Source organism: Anolis carolinensis, chromosome 1, assembly GCF_035594765.1.
Source record: "Anolis carolinensis isolate JA03-04 chromosome 1, rAnoCar3.1.pri, whole genome shotgun sequence".
In the NCBI taxonomy this organism is placed as follows: Eukaryota; Metazoa; Chordata; class Lepidosauria; order Squamata; family Dactyloidae; genus Anolis; species Anolis carolinensis.
Window position 1 is genome coordinate 132,628,418 of NC_085841.1, and position 22,433 is coordinate 132,650,850.

Below are 22,433 nucleotides of genomic sequence, written 5' to 3' on the forward strand. Positions count from 1 at the left end.
AATCCAAGCTGGTACCATAAAGGGGTCCTAGGGATCCCCTATGCCTCATGATATTGGACACACCTGGCTCATGTTGGCAAGCCAATACTGCTGTCACTGTCTGTATAACTAGATGCAAGATTACCATTTCAATGTAATATCTCAAACAAAAATCTCATCACATTTCCCTGTGTCTTAAGCAAGAATTGGATCAGTGTTTAATCAGGAAAGGATCACCTCCTCCATACCTCTCTCTGTATTTGTTCTGAGTAGAAAAGTAAAATAGATCTTCCAATGCAATCTTATATAAAGGTGACAGTTCTGCTTTCTTCATTGCTGCAAGGAGTTGCACTTTAGTCAGCTGTAAACTGATGTTACTTTAAAAGCAATTCCAAATCAAATGGAAATGTCATCCCCGGGGCCAGATTATTTTTTCAAGCCTAGTCCTGCATGCCAAGTAAAGCACCATTAGAGAGCTTCTAGAATGATGTGACTAAAAAGCAGGTGGACCATGGAAACTGTCAGACAAATACAAGTGGTTTCAAGCAGTTATTAACACTTGATTAGTGGAAGACACCATAGATCGAGGTTATTGAAGGTGGTTAGAGGTAGCAGGTTCAAATCCTGGGAGCGGAATGAGCGCCCGCTGTTAGCCCTAGCTCCTGCCAACCTAGCAGTTTGAAAACATGCAAATGTGAGTAGATCAATAGGTACCGCTCTGGCAGGAAGGTAACAGCGCTCCATGCAGTCATGCCGTCCACATGACCTTGGAGGTGTCTATGGACAATGCTGGCTCTTCAGCTTAGAAATGGAGATGAGCACCAACCCCCATAGTCGGTCACGACTGGACTTAATGTTAGGGGAAACCTTTACCTTTACTAGAGGTAGCATGAAAGATTCTGGGCATTTTACAGATAAAGACGGGGACACATGAAGCCAAACAAGATCAGGTCCGAGAGCAAGATTTAAGTAAGCCAAAGATACAAGGGGGGAAAAGCTAGGACATTTTAAATGCAATAGGACAAGTGGGACAACAGTGAATTAGTGGGTCAGAGAATCCACTCAAGGTTTTATTCTGAACTTTAAAGATACTATACAAGGTGCTAAATCTATTTTGGGACTATGCCTGGTTAGTTCCTTCAAATGTCACATTAAATCCTAGAGCCGACTAACTGTCCCACTAAGGAAGACATCAGTTATCACTGAGTTCTGAGAGGTTAGTGACACTTGAAGAAAGGACACAATAAAAATGAGATGAAATAAAAGGAAATGGGGCTTAGCCCCGGATCTTTTCAAGACCTAATAATAGCTCCAAGTTGTAACTAACAAAATGCAGGACTTGGAAGGCAGACTGCTGAAGAAGACTCAAGGGAAAGGTGTCAGAAGCAGTCTGATGAAGAAGTCTGGAAAGAAAGCTAGGGACTTCTGAGAGATGAGAACAAGTACTGTGGAGGAAGACTGCAAGAGATTCAGCATTAAATGAAAAAAGATACCTCAAGTTAGGAAAGAAACACAGCTAAGAAGCCTTCCTCAGAAAGACCAAACAAATCAGAAAATTGTCTGGAAGAAGAAATTATCCCATAGAAGTGAATCTCTTCTAGTAATGTCTCAGAAATGCCAGATGTAGTTGACTTAAACTTTATTTTAAATTATCTGCTCTCAGTAACATTGCCTAAGTCTGAAAGAAGAATGTCAAATTTAGCCATTGCTAAAATCTGTTTTAATGAACAAAATGTGGCCATTTATTGAGATATTTCAACCAAGTGTGATAAAGCTCTACTCCTGGTTGGAATATGGTATATTTTGCTTTGCTTGTTACCAGTCCGCTAGAAAATATGCTATACTGGAGAAAATGCATTAATTCATAAAGGCTACGATAAGAAGGGGGAGAGCCACAGTTAATGATTCAAGATGAAGGCTGCATAAAAGTTCAGCCCATCAAGAAAAAGAGTGTGAGGGGGGTAATAAACAAATACAAAAATTGAAATGATGTCCACGTTTAGCACAATTAAATGAAGTTCTTTAAAAGCTTACAAAAATTGTTATGCAGCCACTCTTCCAGAAATTATTTTGTTTACTACTGCTCAAAAAATTATTTAGTGTGGGTGTTGGGAACATGAGGCAAGCTATAACAATGGAAATGTTCTTGAATTTTTCTGTCTAGATGTAAAATGCAATCCCTAAATCTTGGCCAAGAGATATGCTCTACCATGCAATACAAACTGATCCAGTTCAAGCTGAATTATTTCACACCATGAGGAAAATTGTCCCAAAGTCAATTTCTCATGAAGTGAAGGAAGCTGGCTTCTTTACCTTAATTGCTAATTACACTAAGAATGCATATGAGTAACAACAAATGTCAGTAGTTTTCTGTTATTGCTACAGTAGCAACAAATAGGAGCATTTTATTGGTTTCCATCCATGCCATTGACCTGATGCCCTTCATTAAAGCATCATATAAGGAACAGATATTGATTGCCACATATGAATACAGACCTATGATGGTGATAGTGGAAATCTAAAAAATGTTGTTAGAAAGAGGTGCCTGAAACCATATTCAGTGTACTCTCTGGATCCAAAATTCCCAGCAGCTCTGTGAACATTTCACCCCATATTAATAAATGTCAGTGGTATATGAACATGCTGAACATGTGAAGTGTGTGTGTTCATGTCAACACCATTTGATACCATTGGGCATGATTCATTTGCACAGTGAGTCCTAGAACCTATCCCCTTCAGCTATGGAATACCCCTAGGATATCATTGTTTCAACAATGGGCTGAATCTAATTATTGTGGAAGTGCATTAGAGCATAGAAATAGTTGCAAACTTCATTAGTCTTCTTCATATACAATTGAATGTATTTGTATCCTCCTTTTATGTTCCTCTACCTTTCATTGAAAAGTATAATTGGACTAAAAAGAGTGTCAGGCACCCGCTGGATGCATCGCATTGCATCGTGCTTAGCTGTTAAATCAGTGCTTCCTGTAATTTTATTGCTTCTGAATATAATAATGAATCAAATTCTGAAAGAAACATAAGAGTCTTGTGGTATTTGTAATCAAATGAATGTTGGAGTTTTTTGTTTTGTTTTGTTTTGCCTGAATGCTTTTAGCTAGGTCTTTTTTAAAATGGAACCAGTCTGTTTTACAAAAATCAAAGAGTGACAGGTCTCTAATTTTCTTCTCATTGATTATTTGACCAATAAATTGCAATGTATTTGCAGAAAAAAATGGCATTAAAATAAGAACCAAGACAAAAAGCCACACTATATATATCTCTAAGCAGTTTCAAAGTTATGGTACCGAAAGAGCTTGTTCCTGTTATCAATCACACTCTTCATGATTTTAAGATTTACAATTAATTTTAAATGGAGTTAGTCCTTTTAGTCTAATTTCTGATCCAGAAAAACTCAGACAATTAGAGATATCATGGATGAATGGGAAGAACAACTTACCTTTCCAAATTTTCCACAAGTTATGAATAAAACAAACAAGATTTTGCAGAATGCTTAACCAAATGCTTACACTACTTAAAGTACTGAAACTCTCTTTCAGTGAACACCACAGTGTGGCGGAGGCTCTTTCTTTGGAGGCTTTTAAGCAGAGGCTGGATGGCCATCTGTCGGGGTGTTTTGAATGAGATTTTCCTGCTTCTTGACAGGGGGTTGGACTGGATGGCCCATGAGGTCTCTTCCAACTCTATGATTCATAATAATTCCACCAAGTGCTGATTGTGAACAAACACTGTCATATGTGTGGCAAATTAAGATTTATTTGAAGAGCAGTCGGAGTCAATATTTTTTAAGTAAAATCACTTTACTGGCATTTGAAAAGAAATTATCAGAAGCCTTTTTGAACCTGAAAGTGTTTTCAATCATTTTGCAAAGTGCATAGCAACAGGCTCATTCAGTTTCTTGAGATCTTTATATTCCACCATTACTTCTCAACAATTGACAAATCAACCAGAAATGGTTTATTGGAGACATCTCAACATAAACTCAAAGTACAATATACAGGAGTTTCTTACCTTTCTTACCCCAAGCGTCTATGCTTCTGTTTCTACCTGCTCTTGTTCTGAAGCAACTGTTTTCTAAAAAAGGTTTTCTGTTGAATGTGGGCACCAAATAAATGTCTGCATAGCAATTTGGATTAAAAAAAACAATTTCCCGTTGTTTGAAACTTCCTTTACTTGCTGCAATTAGTATCAGGTCAATATATAGTATATGTAAAACTAATTTTCTAAATTAATCAGTATGATTTATTTTAGAGAAAACATAAGTTGATAATTTTAGGGCACAATCTTATTCAATAGCATAACCACACTAGCAGAGCAGAAAAGGAGTAATGCTGCTTGATACCGAATGTGACACATGAACACTGGGGAGGAGAAGATCCAAGGAGGGAGGGAAACATGAAATAAAAAGGGCCGGTGAAGGAGAAATAGAATATTCAGGTACCATCAAAGTAAAAAGAGTTGGACATTCTTGTGTGTGGTTGATCTTGTCTGCATTCTAGCAGCACTATTCTGCACTTAGCTGATGTTTCTGGGCCCATATAATTTTCAAGGGCGCATGTAGAACAGACAGCAGTGGTTCTACTTAAAGTTCATTAATGCATATGGAATTATGGCAAATTCTTCAAACAACAGCAGCAGACAGAGCTGGTGCAGAAGCTAAAGTCAGGCAAAAGCTAACGTGTGTAGGTCTAATATTTAGGGGCAGATGATCTTTTAGGCTGCAAATCTGATCTTTCAAGGGGAGTGCAACCCCATGCAGGTCAAGATAATAGCCTGTTTCCTAGTCTGGCAGGCTTCTGTTTTCTTTGGATTTAATTCCAGTTTGTTTACCTTTGTCCAGTCCATCACAGATCCAGAATTTTCACAGCATCCCCAGAATATGAAATAAAAGAGATGTAGAGCTACCTATTAGTAGCATTCTGAAGAAAACCCACTCCCTATCCCCTGATGATTGTTCGAATTCCAAATCTTTTAAGTCTATATTTTTCAATAAATTTCATGTTCACATATAAATACTGTGGAGAAAAATAATTCATTACAAAATCCACAAAAATAGAAACTGTAAACATATAATGCTTTTTTTGGGGGGGGGGGGAACATTGAGTATAGACAGATGTTTTGTGCAAAAACATTTCAGCCTTTTTATTTTCTTTCAATGTACAAAATGTCTTTAATAGTAAACAAAATGTTACAAGATTTTTGTAGGTACTGAAAAAACCATAATTGATGCTCATTACAATAAACCTCTTTAGAAAATCCAGATATTCCTTTAAGGGAGCCAGAAATAGGAAAGTCTTTTAGAATGCATTGCTTTGGATAGTTAAAACATGCAGTAAAGGCGAAAGGACCATCTAGTGGTAAAATACTATATCTGAAGATAAGGGCCTTTTTTATTCTTGGAGTAAATAAAACAAATGATGGGGAAGCATGGCCATCACCTGTCATTTGTATTCACCACCTTCCACATGTGGATTTTCGTATGGAGAGTCTCCGCAGACAAAGGAGGCTCTTCCACTCAGAAAGATACCCTCTGGGAAAAAATAGAGATGCACAAGGTTAGAGTATTTTCTGTTCCACCAGTAGTGGTCTTTGGCACAAATCTACTGAAGAGGTCCTTGCAATATGTCAATCTGCAGGAATAGCTCACTCATCTCTCTGATTTCTGACAACACTGAATTGATCATATGACTACCCTGCTTACACAGATTTTGAAGGGGTCTTTGATCATTGCATAACTTAACCCCTGTGGTGACTGAAAATGGGATTTGGAATGGTGCAAGTCTAACTTATGTGAAAGGATAAAAGGAGGTTGTTGAACAAAGATCTAAAGCAGGAATTTCTAATAGTGGTCAACCCAATGTTTTGGGCCTGTAAATCCCATAGGCAATGATAAAGTCCAAAAACATTAGGAAAGTTCTAGCTGCTCATTCCTGATCTCTAAGGCCCTCAGAGGAAGAAAACTGCTTTTGCAGTTCTTCACACAGCTCTGTGTACTTTTGAGCTAGATGTGCTGTAGTGAAGCAAATAGTTTCTACTTTTTGATGAGGAGGAACTTCTACAAGCAATCTGAATTATATATGCAAGGTTTATATCCCTTATCCAAGTTTCTATCATGAGCTTCTTGCATGATAAAAACAACAACTCCCTTCTGAGCAATTGACAGCTTCCTCATCTTATTGAAGCTCTCAGTCTCAGCCTAAATCTCCAGGTAAGATCGAGAAGAAAAACAATTTGAAATAATGTGTTCTTTTATTTACTCTTAATTATTTCATCAGGGTTCTGTAGATACTGTGTGATTCCTTATTTATTTTGGCATGTTTTAGCAAGCATTTCCAAGCTTTTTCAAAAATTAGATGAATATTTCAAGCGATGTAATGGACACTAAGTACTGCAGCAAAAAGGTGGTGTATGTGCTGTCTCTTTCACTATGGCCTCATCACCTCATGTACACTGTTATATAGCGCAGTGTAGATCTCATATTGGCCTGGGGTGTCCAGATGATGCACCCAGGTTAATGTGGGTAAACCTGGGATAAACATTTAATCCAGTTTACACTCGGGTTCAAAAAGCACCTGTAAGGATCTGAATCTTTTATGAAGATCTGAATTTCTGTGGGTGCCAAGGCAGTGGAGACTGCTGTCTGGGATTACCATCCATAATCCTAGGTGGTGTTCCCACAGCCATCACACAGTCCAGGGAGCACAATTCCCTCCCAGTCACCCCGTCACACCAAAATGAAGCAAACATTTAATTACTGTTAAAGATGGTTCTCCATATCCTGGATTGCCCACTGCGATGATGCGACAGTACTTTGGAGAGTGAGGGGGGCTGCTCTCCAAAGCTCTGTCACATCATCATTGAGCACTGTCCAGGTTCTGAGAGTCTCCTGCAACAGTAAGGATGTTAGGTACCAACATGTGACCAAGATGTGCTACCAAACCAGCATTAAAAATGCCAGTTCATCCTGCATTTTTGTGTTAGTGTGGAAAGGTTCTATATTACTGAGCAGTGGGAGCACAAAGTTTAAAAAGAAATAAAAAGCAACTACTAACCCAGTTGGCTCTTCTGGATGCTGTAGAAAGTGTAGACTTTACAGTCCTCCCTGTAAAATCTATATCATTTTCAGGAGCAAGATGTTTATTTTAGTTCACAAAATACATTGAAGTTCTCAACTAATTTTGAAAGGGAGTGTAGTATAGAGAGCTATTTGGCTTCATCCTACTTATTGTGCTTATCTTACCTAGTAAAGGCCCAACCTGATATTACAGTTTTAGTGTCATGCCATGAAATGTAATCCAGCCAAAGCAGTAAAGAAGCATTCCAGTGATATAATTTGGTTGTGTTGATGCTGTAGTCTTCAGCTACCCTAGGAGAGAATGTTGGTTTGAGTTGTTTTTCTTCATAGTCACAGGGAGAATCCATCTAGATGATTAAGCAACTGCTCCACTTGTCTGTGTAACGTATTCATTTTTATTTAAGAAATATCTCCGGCCTTTTTTTTTTTCAAAAAATAAAAATGAAATTGTGGTGGCTTACAATAATACAGCAGCATTTTTAAAAGCCACAACATTAAACCACAATTATAATAAAACATAAATCAGCAGAGGGAGCTTAAAAAAACACAAAGCAAGCATCAAAAGCAACAGTCCATGATGCTGCTCTATGAGACTATGATTCCCAATGAATTAGGCTGTGATTTGAAGATAGTAGTCTCAATATTCTATGGCAGTGATTCTCAAACTTTTTAGCCCCTATATGCAGACATCATGTCCCCATAAGGGATTACATGAGAACTCTTATTGGTGGTTGAGGAGCAACAAGGGATGAACATCAAGTGATGAGGTGACGTGGCAAGGCACACATGAGTTCAATAGGAACTGCTTTCATAAAATGATTTCATGATATAAAATAATAATTTAATGTTTGGCCCCTCCCTGTAACTACCATGTCCCCAAGGGTTGTCTCTCCCAGTTTAAGAACTACTGTCTTATGGCCTATTTTTAGGCTTCTTTTTGCTTTTAAATGATATGTCCCATCACACTTCACCATTTCCACATATCTGAAGTATCATAAGTTCCAATTTAATATGCTATCAATTTTGGGTTTTCAAATGTTCTTTGCAATATATATATATATATATATAGAGAGAGAGAGAGAGAGAGAGAGAGGGAGAGAGAGTGTTAAATATAAAGTTAAAGCAATATATTTTGGGCATATTGACTTTTTAAAATAGACTCTTAGGTTTGTGGAAAGCATTAATATAAAATGAACATGAAATTTAAGAATATTATATAATCAATACATTTATTTTATATAAGTAAATATTTGCTTTCTGTATTATCTTCTATCTTAGTAATTTCTTGATGAATGTTAATTACTGTGTCATTGCTACCAACCACAAATCATAGGTCTCAGCCACAAACTTATTGAGTCACATTGAACAGTTGGGTATCTTCTCCTTGTCACCAGTGACACTTCACTTGCAATTTCCAGAGGAAGAAATTAAAATTGATCTATTTTACAGGGTTTTTCTAAAAATTACTAATAAAGTGTTTTGAAACAGATGCTGATAATGATACAGACGTGTGATATGGATGCAGGAGGCACAATAAGCTTGAGGCACAAGTATTTCTTGAACATATGTCCAATAGTTGCTGGTGCTTTCCATGGCAATGGGGCATTGTCTAGGTTTTAGTCTGAACTTGAAAGGGGATATTCAAAGTGCTAAATGCTATTGCCAAAACATCTTCTTTGACATTTGGACTAAAACCCAGAATGGATTAATTGTCCCATTGATATGGAAGCCATCAGTTGCCATCGGTTCTGATGTAGTTGCTTACTGATGAAAAAGCAGTTCATGCTTTAAGCAGCATACACTTCCTTCTGCCTTTACAACAGTGGGAGTTGCTGGGGTGAATGGACCAGCCTGACTGTCGTTTTCTTCTGCATATGCCTATAGTTCACTATATGTACGTAAATAGGCTCATAAAGCTATCTTTAGGCTCTTTTATGGTTCTATTAAAGCAGCTTATTTTAGAATAACAACCATTAAAGTTATCTGTAAAATGATTTTGATATTGTGGCTTTAAATCTTAGTGAGATGCCAGATTGGTTGTGAAAGTGATCCAGTATTATTTATGAGATATGGCTACATTACTGATAAATAGAGAACTAGAATTAACATAATACAACTAGTAATGCCCAGAAATGTGTGGGCATAATAGCATTCAATAACATTGCATTAAAGTGTAATTCATTATTGAAGAAATGCTTAGGGAAAAACCCTAAATGGTGTAAATGAGATTTGAAATGCACATACTTTGAATGCAATCTTAGATATTTTCTTTTACATGTGACAGAAATTAGAGTTGAAAAAACATTAGAAAATATTCAAAAATGGTAAAATAATATCAAGAAACTCTGATGAGAAGAATCCTGGACAGATGGGAATCTTCATAGTTCAGGACTTATTTTGTGCAAAATTTACATGTGGCTGTTTGACATATGAGATAGTATTTTCTGCATGGAAAATAACATTTTTACCCAGAAATGTTAATTCCTGAACGGAAAAGTGTTATTTTATGTGCAGAACAAAAACTATACTGGAGATTTGTTCAATCTAAAATTCAAACATCTTGCATAGAAAGCAGGATTTCTGAGCAGAAATAGCTATATCTGTATTGAAATATTACTATCTATGCAGAAAATCCTGTTTTCTGTGCAAAATAATCTCGTGCAAAATTTGTGCAGAACAGTCACCCGAGTATAGCTTTTTTTCTGTGAAAAAAACATTTTCTGCACAAGAATTGATATTTCTGCATCCAAATATTCTTTTCCATGCAAAAAATGCTGCCCTCTGAACAGAAAATGCTACTGTATTTCTTCAATTACACTATGTAACAAAATTTGAAAAAATCTCTTCTTGGTTTGAAAGTGTTATTCCTATTTAAATTGTAAGGTACTTACTTTGAAAGTAGATGTTATACTCCAGAAATTATGTTTGTTGTGGTTACCACAAACTATGTTGAATTGGTTGAGACTCAATGAGATATTAATTGAAAAAAATAGCTAAATGTGCTGTAGGATGTCCCGCAAAACAATGTTTTTAAAGTTTAATAAACCTTTTTCATGCTTTTGTGATAGAATCAATTAGGAAATGACATTCATAACCCAGGAACAAAAATAGTGTTGCATAGTGTTATAAATCACAATCAATTGTAAGATGCACCCTAATATCAGTACCTCCACCACCAAAATATATAAGATACACTGATTCTAAGATGCACCCATTTTAGAGATGTTTATATAGAAAAAAGTGTCTTAGAATTAAAGAAATAGAGTATTTCTTGCAGAAAGCAAGCACATGCAGATTTGCACAAAATAAGTTCCAAATTGTGAACAACCACAGGAAGTTGTCTAATTTTGCAGACTTTCTCACAAAGTGAAGAAATTGCTGAAATTACCCATTAATGCCTTCGAAAAGAAACTGAGTGAAGAATTATATCCCTTAGGCAGAATCTCACATGGTAATCCAAGTTGACAAACATGTGTTATGACTTGCAATCCTCCTAAACAACTCTGTTAAATGCTTTATGTGAAAAACTGAATAAAAGACAATTGGCTTTATGTAATTTGATTTTCATGTCAGTGATTAGCAAACAAGTCTATTTATGTTTGCTTAGAAGTAACTCTAACTGGATTCAATGTGATTTACTCCTAGATAAGTGTATGAGCAACCCAAAATGCATAATACTGCTTTAAGATCAAACTTGCACCTCTGGCATGAAGAAACAAATGAACAGTCATCTGCAGGATTTTCAGATAAGTAAATGCTGATGTAGCAAAGCAGCAGGTTATTTTACTGGGAAAGTAAGACTTTTCTCTTTTCAGTTGTACATCAGTTTGAATAATCATAAAATTAATTATAAACAAGACTCAACATGAGAACTACATTTTCAATGTACAAATGTAGTTTCAACATTTTGAAAAAATATTGGTTTCCTAGTATTATTATTATTATTAAAGTTTGTAATGTGTAATGCTGGACAACGAGATTTAGAATAATAGTACAGTTTTATTATAGTGTGAAAATATTCATTTAGGCATTTTGACACAAACTGATTCAGTTTGAATAAATGCGTAACTCATCAGATTTAACAATGATGACTCAAATGTGAAAACTAGTAACTTTTATTTGTAACACAACTATAGATCTCTTATAAAATCACATGGAATTGCAATATTGTGCATGAAATAACCTTTTTTCTTTAAGAAAATAATTTAATTTTTGTATAATCAGAACATACAATTCTCTCAATTACTGTAGGTATATTTTCTTGCAATGCTCTGGCCCTCTATAAATAAGGGATCCACTGAAGCAACTTTAGCAGCTATAAAGGAGTGGATGCAGTTTAAAACTGCTGTCAAATCCTGGAATTCTAGTTCCTGAAAGAAGAAAAGGAGAAAATTTCACAAATTTCACATAAGATTTCACATATATTATAAGTCAAATGCCTTAAAGACCATAAATAATAGTTTGTAGTCTTGTAACCTGGAATTTAGCCTAATGTAACAAATGTGACATTGTAATATCTTGATCCTTCAATATTTGCTTCCTCCAGTGACAGCAGGTGCAAACAGAAATGGCTTTTCACTTGTAGATCTGCCATGCCGGCAGTGCAAAATCTGCCATAGAAAATAAGGAGCTTGTATTTTGCCTTCCACCTTCCAGCACATTGCTAAGTCAATGCACCTGGTTCTTTCTTCTGCTTGTCTAACTGATGTTTAAATATTCTTCAGAGAGAGAGTGAGAGCTTCTATAGAAACGTCTTGAGTCATGATGCAGGAAACTGTGGCTAGAATTTAGTTAGGGCAGTAATAAATATTTAATCTAGAGTTGTGCATTCATAACTGTGACATATTCATGATCTCTACCTATTCCTTATTGTGAAAGTACTCTAAACCTTACTTATTGCTGAGCAGCCACTGGGCTCAATGGAGATCATAGAATCATAGAGTTGGAAGAAATCACAAGGGCCATCCCTTTTTGATCAAGAAGCAAAAGCCTCATATTCTCACCTCTCTCAGGTGAATAATTTCTAGTGTGAGGGAGATTTGTAACAGTGGTTCATTTTGTGCCTGCTGTGCAACAAATTACTTATGGAGGTCGGAATATCAAGCAGCCACCTTGAGCTCTATCAATCCCAGTGGCTGTTGTAAACCAAGAAGGGATTTAATCCCATATTACCTGTATTGCCACTGAAACATTGACTGAAAAATATTTGAAACTAATGTGGCCATTGTGCCTTATGAAAAATCACAGAGGCATTTCAAAGAAGTTAAAAAAATGTGATCTTTCTGAAGGAGTTTTTAGCACCTTTATCCTGGTGCCATTTTTTTCCTACAGCAAGATTAAAGTGACTGCAGAGTTTTGTATTCTGGCAAAATATCTAAGAAACTTCAAAAGATAACAAAAACAGTTTTAATAAGCTAGCTAAAAAAACTTGGGGAAATTTCTCACATTTTCATTGCTTATCTTCATTTTATAAATGACTTCTTCATCTCAGTTCTTCATAACATGATGATTAAAACAGGATGGTTTCCAAATTGCTAAGATTGGGCTGTCCACAGTTAGATAACCGTAAAACTCATACAAATGGCTTGTATTTGGGACTGGGAGATATATGGATTGAGAGGGAGGAAACTGCTTGTTTGCTATTTTACTCTGAAAAATAATAAAGTGAGCAACTCTTGTGTTTCCTCACTTGAGATTTCGGGCCCAACTACACTGGCAGATAATCCAGTGTAGATGGTGCATTAGCCCGAGGTGTTCAAATGACACATCCAGGTTAATGCATTTCAACCTTCGGTAAACCATTTAATGAGGTTTTAAAAAATACTGCAACAATTTGATCTTCCTTGAAGACCCAGATCTTTGCAAGTATAGGAGCTGCGGAAACAGACTATTGGGAGCACCATCCATGATTTCAGTTGTTTGTCTCCACAGCCATCCCATGCAGTCCTGACTCAGGCAGCCTGAGGAGGTGAGATGGTAGTGTCATCCCACTCCCCGTGCCCTCCACCCCCCCCAAACAAAGAAAAAGCCTGCTTACTGGTCCTGAACACTCTCCTGTAGCTTCATCGTGCTAAGTGATGCGACAAAACCTTGGAAAGGGGAGCTCCCCCACTCTCCAAAGCTCCTTTGTGTTATTACTGAGCCCAATGGAGATACAGGGAAGCCTCCAGGAATAGTAAGCAGGCTTTTCCTTTGTTGGGAGGGGGTGGGGGGAGTGGAGAGCAGGGGGAGTGGGGTAGCACTGCCATCCCACCTCCCCAGGCTGCATGAGCCCAGGGAGCTGTGCCTTTGATTTGGGGAAGAAAAAGAGGGCAGGGAGAAGAGGATGGCACTGCCATGCCCACCTGTGTTGAGACCATATTGGCCACCCCTATGCCAATAAGATGGGGTTCCTCCCCCACATGCAGCCTCCAAATGCACAATTAACTGACATTTTAAATGCTATTCATTCCACATTTTGATCAGGGAAGGGCCCTTAGGCTCTATATTGCCATATAATGCAGTTTGAAACTGCATTACACGGTCAGTGAAGACTCATACAATGCAGTTCAACTGCATTGAACTACATTTTTGAAATACTTCTCTGAACATTTGTCTTGCAAGCTATGGAATTCTGCAAGTTAGGGTGTATCTTATAGTACTTATTTTGAAAAATGCAAACATTTACTTAAATAGGGGATGTTTTCCTTTAAAATAGTTACATGCACACCACCTCTTAGGCATCTATCGGTGTTCATTAATTTTACCCTAATCTTACTATCATATGCTTTGCTTCTGTCATGGAACATCACTCTTTATGCAAATTGACCTAGATGATCATACTGAAAAAAGCAGAAAAACACATTGCAGCATGAAAATATGCTTTAGATTTTGATAGACATACAGATACTGAGATATCAGTTCAGCTGCAATAAATATTTTTCACTTCAGGAGGAAAAACCTTCTATTTTTAAGACAATCTTGCTTAAGTATGCTGGCAATTTCATCAAGTAATAGTTGTACACAGCTGTTGATTTTTACACAAATCAACATGCTAGCAAATGGTATTTCAAACAACCATATTTCACAAATATTATCCTGCACAAAATAGCTCATACAATTTGTTTGTAACTCAAGGTTTTGTATGAGGCAACACATTATCAACCTTGAAAACATTTCTTACATTACAGAACTACTCTTTATTGTGAAATGTTCCAACTATTTGAGCACAATTCTAGTGATTTTATTGATCCCAGAAGCCAGTTATGAATCGGAGATACACTACTGATCTCAAATGATATACACATGTAAAATAAAAAAAATTGTATTAGCAAGTTAAGCACAATCTCATGAAATCACTAACATTTTATATAATAGCAACAGTGCAAGGCCAAGGTTTCATAAGCATCTCAAAGCCAGCATGTAATCAGTAAAGCACAGTTTGCTATAAACCTGTCAAGAAACAATGAATTCTATAGCATGCTGCAAGTAATGTATGATTCAAGTTATATTGCCAGTTTAGGGTCAACCTCTTGGTACAGATTAAAAGCATTGAGAGAACAAAAAAAAGTGACATAGTATTTGGCATATCAACAGGTGAATAGCAACACTTGAAAGTCTGTCTGATATTTAATCTGGTTTGAACTAGCAGCAGTATCAGTTAGATTCAGATTTGGATGCACACAATTGGGTTGTCTGAAGCAGATTTCTTCAATTCATTCTCTTTCTTATGGTGGTCCCTCAACATCCTTGAAAATGTTATGCAATGGGTCATGGAACCATGCTTCAGTACAGGGAAAAGGGGATTGCCTAAATCGGCTCAAGTTACCTTGTGTAATACTTTTTAAAACTTCTCATGGACACGTGTGCCAATCAAAGCTGTCATTACTATCCAATTATAAACTTTGAATCATGAGATTTTGTCTGCACACACTACAATCATTCAATGCTGTGTTTGTTGCTGTTCATTTTTTATAGTTACTGATTTTGTCAATTTTTTTGGAGGAAGTCCGTAAGGGTGATGCCATGAGGTACCACACTGGGTGAAATCAACCCTAGTGATGCCACTGATATAATAAATATATTGTCTTAGTTTCTGGACAATAACTAGTTAAAAGGAATTGCAACATCATTATGGGTTTTAAGCATTGCCATTTGTAGATTCTGTTTCCAGTATTATTCACATGCAGTCAAGACAAAGCCATCAAAATGTCTTTGATATCTTGAATCACAAGAGCTTTCAATTTTTCTGTACATTAGGGCAGTTAGAAATGTGTAACCTATAGAATTTGTTGCTTTCTTTTAATTCATAATCCTTACATATTCCTTAGTTTAGGGGATGTTTAGTGACCTCCTCCTCCTCCATTCTGTCAACCAAAAGCAGTGAATACATAGGAATCATGAATACAAACCAATCAGAAATTAGTTCTACATCATGCATTCATATGCCTTAGTGAATTCTGGGGTGAGGGATTAATCCTGTACCTTCTCTACCTGCTTCCTAACAGCTCTTCTGAAATGCACAGTGTTTTTCCCCAAAGTTCTTTCATTTCCTGCCTGTAAACTTTTAAGGAGAATCAGTACATTTGGAATAATAGTATTTACCTTTACTAAAGTAAATGTTAGTTCCTGACGTTGGGTAATACCACATTTTATAGAGAACACAATGCTACATTAAGTGTACTGTGTAACTGCTGTACTAATTTCATTTGACTCTGACAGCAGAAGCCTGAATCCAGTTGGTGGTATTAGTAAGTACATAAAGCCTTTTCTATCAATGGCATTCACATAACTGTTGATTTACCATTCAGGGGGTGATTTACTGTGGTCCTATTCACCGTATGACATTATCGAGTTATTGCAAACTGTCAAAGGACCATTCTATGCAATCCTGAGTTTTGCAGTTTGATGAGACACTAAAAGAGCTCCCTGGTTGAAAATGTCTCCTGCAGTTGGGATTACTAATCGAATATAGGTCGGGGGGAAATATAACCTCTGAGTACATTTGAATAGATGATCTGAGGCTGAGAAAAGAATAAAGAATCAGGGGTGACAAGAAGTCCAGTGAGTTGGAGTTGAAATATAAGTTTTACAGTTCTAATTGAGTCAGAGAGCTCTATGGGTGCACCTACACTGTAGATTTAATGCAGTTTGGCACCACTTTAAATGCTCAGGACTATACAATTGTGGGAGTTGTAGTCTTACAAGGTCTTCAGTCTTCTCTGCCAAAGAGTGCTGGTGCCTCACCAAACTACAGATCCCAGAATTCTATATAGCATTGAGTCATGGCAGTTACAATGGTATTCAACTGGATTAATTATACAGTGTTGATAGATACACCATTTTCACTGTGTTGTGAAAGAGCCCCAGAGAAATGTTGTAATAAAGAACTGTTAATGATTTCTAAAAGAGAATTTCAGGAGAACTGGGGTACTTTTTCCCCTTGGTGCTTTGAGACACATTTTTGTTTTGGTTCCCTCTTTTGTCTCAACAACGTTACAGCATAACACAAAATATTCTTTAATACAGGGAAACAATTATAAAATCAAAAGCTTTCCCATTAAAAAACAAATAATGAAAAACTGAATCTTAGTGAGGAGGTATTTTTTTCCTATATCAAACTGGAGAAATACTTATAAACATGGTGTTTGCTTCCAAGTTAATGCCAAAATACTTCTCTATTAGGCTACTCTTGACATTTACTGGCTTATCTACTCAAGTGGAATGAAAGTTGTTATTATTTGATGACATTTTGTGTTTCTTACTGTTGGCCACACTTTCCTATCTACCACCATCTGCCTTACTTGCAAATCTTTCACCCATATCTCAGACTCAGTCATTGCTGTACCACAAACTGCATCAATAATAAAATTTGAGGTTATAAACCTTACTTTCTCCCATATTCTAGCAATGTATCTGAATCCAAAACTGATCTTGAAAGCCAGGTCTTTTTTTGCCCCTCAAGAGAATCAGATGTATTTCATTTTGCTCTTCAGGCAGAATATAACATTCTGTATGTACACGAGCATTTCCACAAGTACAAATATTTTATAAGACTTGGGAAAATATCAAATTACTTTGTAAAGATAATGAATATCTGTGTCAAGGAGGAGGGAGAAGAAAAGGGAGGAAAGGATGAAGGGAAGAAGAAATGATTACTCAGAAAAAACTACCATTCGAGAACTGAAGTCAGAATCTAAAAAAGATAGGATTTTTATGATTGTGTATGAGATTGGGATTGTGTTTTTTTTATTACATCCCCAATTTGGTGCAGTCTGTACTGTTCGTGTGTGTGGTATATGAAAAGGGTATTATCCTTTTCTCTGAAGGCTATTTTTCTCAGGTATCTCTGAGCTGCTTGTTTGGAAGTGAAATATACAGTTGAAAAACTCTATGAATCAATTGATTCAGGATTTTTATAACTTTCTGCTGGAACCCAAAAAGTTAAGTGATGAAAACCCTAATAGTGAGTGGTTGCCATGTTGCTGAGGTAGTCTACCTTCCGAAAAGAATTAAAGTCCTGGATGTTTCGTTGTTCCTTTGAATAGACAGTCTTTTAGATAACCAACCCCAAATGAGATTAACAATCTATTCTGCACTTTAATACTGTCCTCATCTGTTGCCTTATGATCATGCTCTTTGCACAACCTACCCTTTATTGCTACATTTAATTCACCCACCCATGAAGATAACAGAACCGTGTCTGGTTGCCGGTTGATGTCATTATTTATTGATCAATGTTGCTGTTTTTATTCTGTTTTTATACTGTGAACAGCATTTTTATGTACTTTTAATTTTAATTGTGATGCTGGACTTTGACCTATGTGAGCCACCCTGAGTCCCCTAGGGGAGATGGTGGCAGGATATAAAAATAAATTTATTGTAATATTATTATTACCAGTTGCTACTCAGGAATGTAGTTACAGCACCTTATCCCCAAATTCTGCCTATTCCCATGACATTTTCTTCTAACCCCCGAATTTCTAGCATTATAGTAACTTCAGACTTCTATTTAGAAATGCAGTTTAGACCTTCAGAGAAGATGGATAGACAAGGTTTCTGAAGGAAATGTGAATGCGGCGAATAGAAGTTTTAGAGATGTAAACCGTTTTCTAAAACCCATATTCTGCAATGCTAGAAAACTGGGAACTGAAGGCAAATTTTAACTGGGGAGAGTAGAATTCCTATTTGAATTGCTCAATGCTCTCTCTGCCTCTCACCACTTGTAGCTACATTCCTGCTACTACTAGTGAACAGGGATGGAAGGAGATCTTTTGAATGTCATAATATTAGGTGTATCACATGGGCAATATTTGCCTTGATTAAATAGTCTGAATGATATCATCGGTATTGCTAGGAATGCCTACCTAGTGGTCAGAATATGTGCCTTCAATGCTGACCCTATGCATTTCAAAGGGCTTTATAGAAGGAATACTCAGACGTGGTTTGGCCAGTTCCTTCCTCTGAAGCATTGCTTAATCATCTGGTATTCAAGTTCTAACCAGAGCTACTTAACTTCCAAGATCATATGGGATCTGATGTTACATATACATATTAATGACATAGCAGTGTTCCCTTCCTCTTTCTCTAGGGCAATGTGATCTCCCTCAATATTTGATAGCTGTGTGCCATGCACAGTTTCTGTAGACATCACTTAGGCATCTTTTGAGGGAGTTTTTATCTAAAACTGTTTTGAATTAATAAACACTTTGTCATTTATAATGGATTTCCTTTTAAAACTATTGTTACTTATTCACAGCACTCAAAATCCTTTCACTGTTCAACTAAGTGCTGTACACTCAAGGCAGGATCATTTGAAATTGTTATATATCACCACTTATCATAGCTTGGCTTACCTCAATAACAATCCCAGGACATGTCTAATAAATCTGTGAGCAGTGTGGGATGGTTATTTGTGATCCAGCTCATATGAGACAGAAAAGAGATAATACTAGGCTGCAGAATACTTGCAAAATGTTAATCAAAATCCTAGATATCCTTGATATAAATTCAATTACATTTAGCCCACCAATATGCATTACCCACCTTTGTCTCAATTTGTTTTGTTTCTGTGTTCTGGAAAAGCAATTTAACTCGCGTTTTCCCATCATCTGATGACCCCTTCAGTTGAGAAAACTTGAATCTCCAGAGGACATTCTGGAAAGAAATGGAAAATGTAACAGTTTAGTGCAATTGCTCTATATTTATAGGCTGGATACAGATAAACATGTTTACACGAGGGATGTAAGAAGCAGGTTCCTATTGTCTTCTCAACTTCAACAGTTCTCCAACTTTTCAAAAGTTTCCTCTGAGGGCCAGAGTGCTTTGTAGGATAGAACTGGCTACAGAGCAGAAAAGGGGCCATGGGGGAACCCTGAAAAAAATAGGGAAGCTGGCTCCTGCAAGACTTCTTATGCAAGTATTTCTCTTTTCATGGAACTCCACAGATGTCAATTTTTATGAAAATTGGGTCTTATAATAAAATAAATGCAATAGAAATAAACAGTGTGTGGTTAACATTTTGGGAACTATGACAGAAACATGGGATTTTGTCTTTGTAACTATATTCACAAGGTATTAATAATATAGCCAGTTAAATTAGAAGTATTTTTTTTTAAAAAAAATGCTTTAACTTCACTCAGCTTCATTTAATGGAATATTTCATACCCTTATTTTCTGTGCTTTGTGAAAGTTCATTAACAGAATTTATGAAGGGTGAACTGAAAGACCACTTCTACTTAAAATAATCCTAAAGAAAGTTATGATTATAGTTGTATTCACTGTATCCAGATGGAAATGGGTTTCTTCCACAAGTGCTAATGGAACTTAAATATGTTGAGGCTGGGATCCCTAGCAGAAATAGATACACAAGATAGCCTAAAGTGTGGCATGTGGATGGTGCCTAGGTACTAATTCCCTTCTGAAGGCAAAGGGATAACCTGGAGATCCTGGCATTTAGGAGCAAAAATGGATGAGTAGAAAACAAAATTTCCCCAGATAGCATACATGAAGATCAACCACACTGCAGAATTATAGCAGTTTGATACCACTTCACCTGTTGAATCCAGGGGTTTGTAGTTTGTGGTGGTACCAGAGATTTCTGACAGAACAATAAATATTTCATAAAACTACAAAGCCTCAAATTCCAAAACATTGAGCCATGGAAGTTAATGTGGTGTCAAACTGCTGAAATTTTGCAGTGTGGCTATAGTCTTGATTAATTAAGAGAGACTGAATACTTTTGTTTGAATGAGAATTGTGCCTGCTTTTGTTCACAGCAAACAGATATGGTGAAAATTGTGTTATCTAAACTAACAGAGGTTGATTTTCACAGTATCTTTCTCAATGGTCCTTTTTTCTTACTGCCACAATGTAGTCTCCACTTCCTTCTTCAGTTTTGTTTAAAGTTTTGTTCTTCCTATTAGAGAATCGATAGGAGCAAATTGCTGTGCTTCAGCACTTGACAGCATTTTCTAATAAATGGATTTAGTCAGAGCAGTATGTTATTGATCAAGTGTTCAGTTCTATCATTAAACATTGACAAAGGTAATGTAGATGTAATAATCTTCTCTTCCTGAGTGTAAGTGTAATTTCACATCAGGTAAACCTTCTTCCCTTAAATCAAGTTTGCAGTTCCTCAAGTCACTCCTGACATGAAAAAAATTGGATTAAAATAACTTATTGGTCTAGGTATGGAATCATGTGGTCATAGAAATGCATGTGGACTTCAAGGCTGGTCTTATGCCCCTGAGCCACTACTTCTACCACACACGACAAAGGAGAATTGTCATCACTGGATGTCTGTAGGAATGGTGATGTTCCTTGTTAACAATTTGAACCTCTCATACCCAACCTTGTTGCTAAAGGGAAAAGAAAACACAGTTTAGAAGACCAAAAGAGCACTTCCTGACACCACTGTTTTCATTTTCTTTTCTTTTTAAAAAAGATTTTGAGAACAGGTATTGGGGATTAGAAATTGCTCCCTGTGTGCAACCTGGTCCAATGAGTAAAAAAAACTCACTAAAATTTCAAATTATATCCACAGTATACTGCCTCTTCGTATTTATTGTCCCACATCAGCAATACTAGTTATTAAAACCTGTAGATTTCTATTCCCTAACCTCAAAACTGGTTGACAATAACCTAGAAATGTGTTCAAATTTGGAGTAGTTCTATCATTACCTGCTCAACCAGTTTGCCAAGAGAAGAGCATTAAAAATAGGATACAGAGCCTTCTTTTCAGAAGAGGGTCCCTTGAGTGATCTTTGGCATGAGTTTCTGCTGCAAAGTGTTGTTGCGATAATGACAAGGGGATGTAGTCACTTGTCAGATGCCTTCACCAGAAAGATAGGATAAGTGACACCTTGCCCACTTTTCCAGACAACAGCAGTTGAAACGGATCCAACAAAATCAGATAAGCCTTGGGAACTTCCAGAAATGACAGCATTTAAATTAGATGTGACTGGAGTGTTTTAAAGGGTAAATACTTTTAAAATGTATCACAGTTAGCTGTCATGAGTTCATCATTATTAATTGACAGGCACAGTTGTACTATGTTCTTTACCAAGACAACTCCATTGGTCAGCATCCTGTTGATGGGCCCAAAGCTATTTGCTGCCATCACTACCAAAGAATATAAACTTAAGTAAGCTGCAAGGTGTTCTTGAGCTACATTTATAGTATTCCCTATAAATAACAGTATTATCTTTCTTAAAGCATCAAGATGTATATCAATAATAAGTTCTAGATTTGTTTTCTGTTTCTCCTTACCTTTGTTTTGCTGTCAAAGCAGGTGAATCCCAAAGCAAAGTCTAAAGTAAAACATAAGCTTTCTCCTTGCCAGCTACATGTATAGGTTTTGGACTAAGGAAAGAATAAAGACAGAACAGATTGTAGTAAATAGCATGTTTTGTATTGTTGGAAATCTCAGTTAATGTGACACAGAATGAACGACTGTTAATTAATCTAACATTGAAATCTATATACTGTTACTTGGGAGTTAAGTTATTTCTAATGAATGATAATTGTTAAAATCATGGGTGGAAGCTTTCTAACATATCTTAAAATTGTATGTCCAGTTTATAGGGACTTTGTAAAGAATGAATATATTGTGACAGTCCAAGCGAGATTGAAAGACGATACTGGAAAAGAGCAAATACAGAGCGTATTTGTAAGCATGTGATGAAAGCACTATGCATATGTGATCCAGGAAAAAAAATGGTTCTAAACTCTCTTCGTAAGTAGGCAGCACTGGTGCTTCGTTTCTAAAGTCATTTATGAATTTTGAAGCAAAACATTTGAAACTTTCCAAAACTTCTGAATATTTGTAATTAATTCGTTAATGGCGGACGCGCATGCGCAATAGCAAAAAACAGCCCAGGGG

General features: G+C 36.5%; 1 protein-coding gene across 8 annotated transcripts in view; it reads right to left on the reverse strand.

The window, feature by feature from the left end:
- Positions 1-3,931: 3,931 nt before the first annotated feature.
- Positions 3,932-22,433, reverse strand: part of sntg2 (syntrophin gamma 2) — a 245,000-nt gene continuing 226,498 nt past the window's right edge. For 6 of the 8 annotated variants that reach the window (XM_062982657.1, XM_062982652.1, XM_062982638.1 and 3 more), the window contains 3 exons: positions 21,821-21,913; positions 19,097-19,207; positions 11,172-11,442 (listed from right to left, as the gene is read on the reverse strand). In XM_062982657.1, coding sequence (XP_062838727.1) covers positions 11,311-11,442; positions 19,097-19,207; positions 21,821-21,913 — 336 coding nt within the window. In that variant the 3' untranslated portion in view covers positions 11,172-11,310. Of the gene's footprint in view, positions 7,364-11,171; positions 11,443-19,096; positions 19,208-21,820; positions 21,914-22,433 lie in introns of those variants that run through there. The other 2 variants (XM_062982648.1, XM_062982642.1) reach the window with 2 other exon arrangements.